A 9,640-nucleotide genomic window follows, 5' to 3' on the forward strand; every position below is an offset into this window, starting at 1 on the left:
CAGTAACTTGTGCATCATTTTGGAATAGATCGTGAAAACTAAATATACTTGAAACATTTTACAACTTCTTGTTCAGTGTGCAGCAGTTTTTATTTTAATTTTTTTTCTATTATTATAACTCCCGTTATAATGAATAACTGGACCATGACTTTAATTTCACGATATCTCCTTTAACAATTCACACAAGTGTTTCATCATTGTCATAAATAAATGTTTTTGTCTCTCTTAGTGGCAATAATTGAGTGCTTTTTCTTATTATTACTTTCTTCAGTTTTATTTACGTTCTGTCATCGGCATATTTCGTACCTCACAGCACCAGGACTGGTTGATATTAATGTGATAGACATGCCTATATAGGATATTACCGTCTGGGTATTAGCCTTACGCTAGTTTAGTACGGTTAAACGTCACAAGTAAATAGCTTTGTTTCTCAAGGATAACTTGACTGGACTTTCCATGTTTTTTTTGTTTTGTTTTTTTCAATTTTTGACATAGCAGGTTAGGAAAAATCCGTCAAATCCTCTGCAAACGGCGCCTTGAAATTATTAAAATTGCCAAGTTTGAAAGTTATTTCTTGAAAACGTACGCGTACGAAGATATAGGTCCTCAAAGTCGCGAAATTTTACAGAGGTATGTATGGTGGGGGGAGGGCACAAACTTTTCCCCACCCCACCATACAAACGTCTGTAAATTTTCGCAACTTTCCAGAGCCATATCTTCGCTCGATTAAGACGTATCACTTTCCCTGGTAATTTTACTACTTTTAAGGCACTCTTTTCAGTTGTGTCGACGGTTTTTCCCTGACTGGTCTATCGGTGTCAAAAGTTGAAAAAACCGTGGAATGGTCTATTGTTACTAGTCTTCTACAGCCCTAAGAATAATGCCGCCATGTTTTTTATGCAAAAAAGTGGTCTCCAGCCTGTGTGACAAAAGTGTGAAAAAGGGTTTGTTTAATTTTACGGGCACGTATGTAAAATTAAATTTCGATTGGATTTTGGGAGTAAAATTGTAAGGTAATCAGCTGTAATCAGTGCACTTTTTCAATCTGGCTTTGGAAAAAAGAGTCCACTGATTAAACTAGCCTAACTCGGCGCAACTAATTTTGGGACGCTACTGCCGTATAATGCCAAGGACGGCCCCTTGTTCGTTTTGATACGGAATAAAGATTAAATAATCCGAAGTGAATTTCAAACGGTCGTCGCGAAGGTGCGTAGTTCAGGTCATTATTGCCCGCGGGCTCCAAAAAGTCAGTCAGGTAGTTTAAATCAAAATTGCATTTTCGTGCCAATTTACTACAAATAGCAATATTCCAAACAGGTTAATGAATGATTAAAACCAGGAGCCGATTAGCCGTTTTTTATTTCATGTTCTTGACCCCTGAAAAAAGGGAAATCCTTTTTTTTTTTTTTTTTTTTTTTTTTTTGCTTTTTTGAGCATACGGTATTTCCTACGTTTAATTTCCAGCAGAAGCTCTTTTAGGCCTTTCTTGAACAAAGGATACCCAGTCCCAAAACTAGCCTCTATACCTGCACCTATCGCTTGCGCATGCGTAGAGACGAAAGAGAGCGATGATAGTACACTACGTGTTCAGACCTGTGAGATTTACGCACTTCTTTATCCACAGATTTTGTCGTTAAATTAGCAGTTACTTCACTCTAGTTTTCTAATCGCAGTCGGTATTTTTTTTTCTTTTAGCAATGGCTAAACTATACAATACCTGCTTCAGCAGCTATGGATACGTACAGTGGACCTGTTCTTCAATCGTTGGAGCTTTTTGGTAAGCTTTACCTTCTTGTTCAACAACCTTGTCTGTTGTCCGTAGCAGTGTTTTACTAATATTGGTTATCGTAGGTTTTAATCCGGGGGGTACTCAAAACTTGTTTATACGGGGAGGCTCCACCCCGAGGTCCGACCTCTTAGCCTGTTAAATATCATTTTGGAAAGAAAAGGTACCCCTTCTCTTTCAAATACACTTGCTTAGAATTATGAATATATGGCAAAACCAGAATTTTTTCTCGACTTTTTCCCAGCCATAAAGTGCATCTATTAGCCCATCTTTTTACCCGTCCATATACTTCGACAAGTGAAATCCCTGTCCTTTCATATACCTGAAGCCTGGAATGGGTACTCGTTTCGGGCGGAGTCTCCCTGTATAGGCCATTATAAGGAATACCCCGGGGGGGGGGGGGGGGGCTCTGATACTTCAGTGACTGAAAATATGGTAACAATCATTGTCAAGCCGGTAACTATTCAGGAAAAAGTCCATTTATTTAAACAAAATAAAAATCAGTTCTGAAACAAACTGTACAGTTAATAAAGGTATTCGTAGAGTATACGGTATGAATCCTTTCGCTTTGAGAGTGATTCTTTTACCCTGTGTGATAAGGATCGGGGTATAGTGAAAATTTCAGGAATCCTCTCTTTCTTTGCTTAAACTTCTGTGGTTTTGGCGATTTTAAAAGATCATATGAAGGTCAGTATACTTAAGTTTGGCTCTTCTATGCATCACGCATTTTTTAAAATAGCGTTTGAAAGTCAATAATTTCTTGATAAAGTTCAAAAAACTAAAGTAAAACAGGTTGAATTTTTCAAAAGGCAAGCAGAATTAAAAAGGTCAGCAAGATGACAGCAAATTTCATTTATACAAACTAATGAAAGACACACTGGCATCTGAACTGAAAATAGTTTAATATGTAATAATATTCGCTGGATTAAATAAGCTAAATAAACAGAAGTAAACTTTTAAGTAAACTTTTAAATTAAGTTCTCAAACTTAACTGTGCATTTACAACAATTCTCCACATATAATCGGCTTTAAATTGGTTGAAACCTACTGTATTCAAAACCCCGTCTCCAAGGGAAGAGCTTCGTAAAGAAAACATATCAACATGCAACCGTCACAGTTCTAATTGTTGCTCTTATCTAAACTTCTGTGAGTTTTTAATTATATATTTATACACAAGGAGGTAAAAGAAGAGGCAGGCCGATCAACGTCATTGTGAGTTGTTTATATCGTTTTTTAATTCCAGCCCCGGCTATACCTTGTCTCTCGAGAACTTAAAATAGCAAGGCTATCTGATCTTAGTACGTTCTTATAAATTTTTTGTCTGGGTTAAAAGAGCTTTGTCGCGGGGGATTTTGTGAGTTGCTGTTTTTAGTCGAGCGACTGCTAAAATTACAACTCGACAGTCTGTCTTTTATAGACGTCGTTTCCCCAGCAAGGCTTGTTGCACGAGACGATCTCACTCCCCTTAATTCATGTGCTTCTATAACACACAAAGGAAAACTCATCAAGAGTATGTCGCGACTTTACACAGACACAGTAGCAAAGCAAGAGAAGGTATTATAGCGTTTTTAAGTTTTAAATCTAATTTCATGATAAATACAGTGCATTGGACTCCCCAAAGATACCTCAGTAGAGGCCTACTGAACTACACAATGCAGTCATGTAACTTATGTGATGATGAGATCCAAATTAGGGGTACCAAGAGCTATGATATCGCTTCGATTTGCTTTCTGGTGAGGATCACCTTCGTTAGAGAATTCAGTTCCTTATATTGCCAGTCACATAATTTATCAGTGATGTTTATCAGCCCCTTGAGATCACTGCAGATAAAATTATGAAAAGAAGAATTCAGTTTAGTTTAAAACATCTCACTACTGTTTTCCGGTAAAATCACGGTTATCCCTAGGCTTTTTTGTTTGTTTGTTTGTTTGCCTTTTGTAGTATAATTCAAACAACTCCAGCACTTTTAATTGACTCTTGTGCTGATATATTACAAGGGATTTTGACCGGTTCTTTACCTGTCCTCTTTTCGTTTTCTTAAATGACCCGGAATGATCAGGTGATTCTAATTAAACTTTTTTATCATCATTATTATTATTATTTTTGTTATGTTTTTTGTCCTCTCTCTTAGCATGAAGTTAGGAGAATAGGCTCGAAAATTAAGCGTGTTCAGAAGCTTAACCTTTCCTCTCTTGGAGAATTAAGATTATGTCTTTAAATACAACAGCATACATATTGTAGCTCCTACATAGAAGATGTCGCCAATTCAATTCCTTCAAGTTTCTACAAGAGTTCACTATTCTAGGTAGTCGCTTCCTTTCCCAAAAATAAGTCCGAATGTCGAGACATAGCTTGCTTAGTAAAAGCGCTTTGATCTCCAATCTCGTCGCAATAACCTGAAATTAGCCACAAAGCGTATTACTGCAAAACGATATGAACTAAGTAAGAACAATAAACAAGACCATTGGCGAACACCTTCCGGTTTCTTCCGCACTGCCTGATGCTTCTTGTAAAGCTTGTACGAAATATTTTCTAAGCTATCAATTAGGACTTCGGGAGCCATGCATTGCTTCTCACGGACTTTCTCATCTTCGCAAAAGAGCGTCATAAACAACGACCCTGAATGTTATACGAAATCACATTTTGGCGCTCCCCTTTAATCAGGCAGGGAGATAGGTATCTCCACTGTATGTGAATTTATAACAGAAGAATTTCTGTCTTTTTTGTTATTGTTGGTGTTGTTGTTTGTTTGTTTGCCGGTTTTATTTTAATCTTTCTTTAGAATCAATGTCTTGTTTGGAGATTTCAAATTGTGAAAATAACTATCCCCCCCCCGACTTTTATTTTTAAAGTTATTATTTTGAGGGATAAAAGTATTGTCATCAGCTACTGAGAGCTCAGATGTTCTGATATTTTCCACCTAGAACTAGTTGTGAGTCATATTTCAACCAGAAATAATAGATGTTTAGGGCTAGTTTTATCGGCTTTCTCTTTAGTTACCTTAATAGTAGGTTCTTAAAAGCGGAGCTTATAAAGATCCTTATCAGAAAACTGTACATTAGTTTGCTTGCTGTTAGTAACAGAGACATTTTTATACACTATTGCTGACTTTTTCTTCTAAAAATATAGTTCGAAATCAGTTCATGGCATAAATAGCATTGCATTGGACCCACTAGTAAGAATGGTTAATCAAACAGCCTTGTTTCAGCCTAAAGTTTCTGAATTCACCTTTGACGGGTTCTTGAATTTTGAGCCGTTTTATTATTATTATTATTATTTTACGTTTGCGCTGTCCACACTCACCGGTATCTGATTCTTATTTCAACTTATTAAAATATCAGGATAGCATGAGTTATTTCTTTAAGACTGATTGCAATGAATTGTAAAGTATGAGTAGCAGGGGCTAGTGTGCGGTTTGAAGTTAAACTCTAACACTACTTTTTTAGTGCTGTTGCATTAGTTTTACCCGTTTCGTTTCTTGCCTAAGCTTTATTGTGTAAACGTACTATTTTAAACAAACAAGTGAATTAGGAGGCAAGTCATTTACTCATTTATTTAACCGTCGACTTTGGAGACAGTGCGACAGTTTGAAATTCTACTGATTAGAGACCACATTCCTGTGGTATACAGGATATTCTGTACACAGTCAGAACCAGAACTTTTGGATTTAAAATGACCCCCTTCGTCGTGACCATGAAAGCAAAAGCTGTTAAACATTTCCTACTCGACTTACTCTTGTTGTTGTGTAAAGGGGGATGTTTTAAGTTTTAAGTCGCCTTTAGTCAGCTGAATCAGTGATTCTGAGATTCTATGAAATTTGATTTGAACTGTGAAGGAGACGAAGGGCTTGTCCGCCCGTCCCTGTAAAATCTATTGCGGAGAATTATTCCTGTTTGCTCAGTGTTGTTTGTTGCGGTGTAAAAGGCGGTCTCAAGATTTAGTTTGTGGGAAAAACCCTTAAGTATTTATGAGCGTGAAATATGAATGAGCAGTAAGTTTTTTTTTCTCTTTCTAATTGTTCAAACGTTTCCCATGTCAACGGTTCCTTATTCAAGGGTAAACTAGGCCAAAATTGTTTCTTTATATTTCTATCGTTTCAAAATTCCTTTTTATTTTTATTGCAATACATTTAGGTCTGCTTAACCTGTAATTTACCTTAACATTTCTTCTTGAGCTTACCGCCATGTTACAGAGCAAATTCATCACAGGTTCTGCACAACTCTAAGTATATCAATTCTTCGGCACTGCTACATTACTTACAACTAGGGCTATACATTTCTTGAATTATTAAGAGAAAACACTCAGTTTGGCTTTACTTGCTTGTGATTTTAACTGATGCTGCTCCACCTATCTATTTATTCATCAGAACTACAAAAGATTTCAAGTTGGTCTAAGTGGTACATGGTTTTCAAAATTCAGCGATAAAAGCATTCGTTGCGTTATCGCGATTTTTCTTTTTTAAATCGTTATCGCAATCTCTTTTAACTCGATTTTCCACTTGATATGTTTATTTAAAACATGTTTTACTCAGCTTTACAGATAGTAAATCTCATCAAATTGACTGTAATATTCAGTATTTTAACTTGAGGGGCACCGCTGTACTTTAAGTAGCCAATTCCTTTGATGTTAACCGCGCTTTCCATACACACCTGCTATTAATATTGCGAGTTGTTGACAGAAAGGTATGTTTTTTCTTAGTCACAGGAGAAATCGAAAAGTTGTTGAATTGTTTTTCCTTTCAAGAGTATAAAGGTCATCAATGTTTTTGCCTTACTTGTTTTGTGATCGCCTATTACTATCGAATTACATAGAGAGAGAAAAAAATTCCTCGGACATAGTTCAAAAAGAATAAAAAAGCGTTTGAATTTTATCAACGTAGCATCTTAACTCAAATCAGATACCCTCTACAGTCCTGAGGGCAATTTCTTTCCACAATTTAAAACCAAACAATCAGTAAAGGCCGACGTGAACCTCAGCATATCTTTTATTTCAATTGGTGTGCCACACATATGAAAGAACAAATAGAGTAGGAAGTTAAAATTGTCTAACGGAAGAAGGTGGTTTGCACCCGCTCTAGAGAACAAGCAAATGGCAGAAATCAACCTGCCTTAAATCCAAAGCAGATTGTCTGATATAACTCCGGTGTTTACCGTTCAACCTCCTCCATTCTCGGACACATCCACCCTTTGTCAACCTACTCACACAGAGGCAGACGTTAAGTCGCCGGTAATGCAATTCAAACTTTGTAATAATTTTGTGCAGCGAAAAATCTCCTCATTACCACTTTCTGATGTCTCAGTATCTGAAAAAATTAAATAAGGGATTAACTTTAATTTTTGTTTTGGTCGCAGCAGAAAGTCACACTTGTGAAATGATGCTATAATTTTGTTTTGAACCTCACATACATGTAGGTAATTAGTCATGTTTGACTGATGCAAAGTTTGATTTCTTTATCATTTAACACTAGTACCATATAACTGCGAATCATTTTTTAGTTTTGGCTTCATAATGTCTCAGGCTGCTGTTGTGGACAGGGTTTTATTTTGCCAAGTTCTCGTTCGAATTTGTACAGGTTATCCGCCATGTTTGATTGCTTGCCGGCTCACATGCTGTAACCACCCCCCGATGAGAGAAAGAACTAAGTAAAGGAATATTTTGGAAACTATTAACTATCATTAAACAAGACGCCTAGATAATTATCATAAGCCGTTAAATGCAAACCCAATTATATCCCGCTGCTTCGCACTTAAATCTTCTACCTCTGAAATACGGACTGCTGCAGCTTTAGATGGTGCAAAACACCTAATTGGTCTGATGTCTTTAGCTTCTCCTTCTCCAGACGGCGCAAAATGTTCGTCGTTATTACAACTGCGACAAGCTGTTTGTAAAAACAATTAGATCGGCCAAGAGTTATTTTCTTGTGTTCATAATGGAGAAAAAGCAACACACACGTAATATCTCGCGAGACAATCGTGCAAAGATGATCAGCAATTTAAAGGAGGCGGTCACTGGGGCCCTTTGTCGGCACGGCGTATAAACTCTAATTTAGGTTTGTTTATCGACCGTGTCTAAGGAGGTTCGAAGAACATAAAGAAAGACCTCTCTAGGGACTTGCTGAATTAAAATTGCCATATCATCAAAGGCAAGAACAAACAAAAACAGTGATTATCTCGAGTAAAAAGGCAAAAAGCCCTCAAGTTTTTTTCGAGAAGGGTGCTGCACTTATTCTTGTGGTTTGCTTTGTGTGCGAAGGGTTTTCCGGTTGGGAAAAATTTCATTTTATATAGATATGTATTTATCCTTCACTCTCAAAGCGACTTTTTTTCATTAATAAATACAGCAAGTATCAATCAGAAACTTTTCCATAGCCTTGGGCAAATTAGGAAACATGATCGTTTTACACCACGCGGAGTTGTTTATGCCATGTTTAGAGGAGAATTAAACTCTATTTTACAGGCGTAAAAAAGCCTTTCTATCTCGGTGGAAACTCATAATGGGCGGCCGTGGCTGGCGCCAAATTAAAGCTGATAGTAGAAGCGCAAGGGCAAGTTGCATGCTTATAGAACTGAACGCGCTGTAGCCTCTATTACCGGCTCAGGGACAAAAAGCTTGACTTCAATTATCTGAATCGACACCCCGACGGCGGCTCGGAAGAGAACCGTCCACGCTCTAATGAAGATTAAAGATTGAAGAATGCTTTTTGTTCAACTTAAAAGAATAAAAGGCCATCACCTAGCTCTTGCTTAAGCTTTAAAGGAGCCAATTTGAAACACTTGAAGATGGGTGTGAAAAAGCACTTGATTTAAGTTGATAAGGTTTACAAATAAAACACTTCCCCTTGAATCAATTTTCCTGCGTTCACACTTTTCTGCCTAAAGATTGCTTGATGTCAGAACACAATTTTCATAACTGCACGATTTTGAAATAATAAGAGAAAAGAACGTTACTAAATTAAAGTCTTAACGAGTACTTGTTTTCGAGATTTTTAGATTTTGTTCCAGCAAGAGAGGAAAAGCTTTATCCTCTCTTGGTTCCAGACATCTCAAAATGACAGCAAAGGTTTTCAAGTACATAAGATTTTTAGAGAATGTGTCAGTTTTGTTTGAGATTGCTTGCTTAATCGACCTGGAAACCTGAATGATCATATTATTCTTAAAATTCATACTAGAAATATAGCTCTTGTCCGTTGTAGTACTCTATTCAAAACCGATGCAGTGAATGCGATTACGGCCAGAGAAATGACTGTATGCTTTGTTAGCAGAAGAAAGCTGGTCATCTATATCTTTAGAAAATGATTTCAAGTACATTATAATAATATTTATAAAGTTCGGCTGCAGCTGACGCTTCAGTGCAAAATTTCATTTCAGCACAGTTTCTATCAGACATCACTACATCACCGTGCACTTCTTCTTCATCTGGTAATAAAGCCGTTACTTCTAGTTTAGATATACTTAGTTGTCACCGGAATAGGCTAGTATTCCGATAAGGATAACACTTCGAAAATACAAGCTATTTAATCGAGTGTTTGTAAACCTTTGTGCAATTGAAGGGATTTTGACAACAATGCAGTGTCACTGAAATGGTTTATCGGTAGACAGTAGAAGTAACTATTTACCGCAGGAAGCCATTACAATCCCAATCAGTTTTCGTGCTAGATAGGTAACCCATCTCAGTATCCCGTAGAGAAAACTATTGTAGTGCTCCCCAGGAACCTGGTGTTTGCCGAAAACTTTAGTATTATCTTTATATTGATATAGTTGCTTAATTCGCACTTCATAAAGGCAAATTTTTCAGATAACAATTTAAAAATATTTTATCTTCGTAAACTCACAAACGGACAACCTCGCATCAGTT

General features: G+C 36.9%; 1 protein-coding gene across 2 annotated transcripts in view; it reads left to right on the forward strand.

Moving 5' to 3' along the window:
- Window positions 1-1,730: 1,730 nt before the first annotated feature.
- The window catches only part of LOC140925206 (inward rectifier potassium channel 2-like), a 29,988-nt gene continuing 22,078 nt past the window's right edge, over window positions 1,731-9,640 (forward strand). The window contains exon 1 of one of the 2 annotated variants that reach the window (XM_073375183.1): window positions 1,731-1,777. In XM_073375183.1, coding sequence (XP_073231284.1) covers window positions 1,732-1,777 — 46 coding nt within the window. In that variant the 5' untranslated portion in view covers window position 1,731. Of the gene's footprint in view, window positions 1,778-3,200; window positions 3,341-9,640 lie in introns of those variants that run through there. The other variant, XM_073375181.1, reaches the window with a different exon arrangement.

Source organism: Porites lutea, chromosome 14, assembly GCF_958299795.1.
Source record: "Porites lutea chromosome 14, jaPorLute2.1, whole genome shotgun sequence".
NCBI lineage: Eukaryota > Metazoa > Cnidaria > Anthozoa > Scleractinia > Poritidae > Porites > Porites lutea.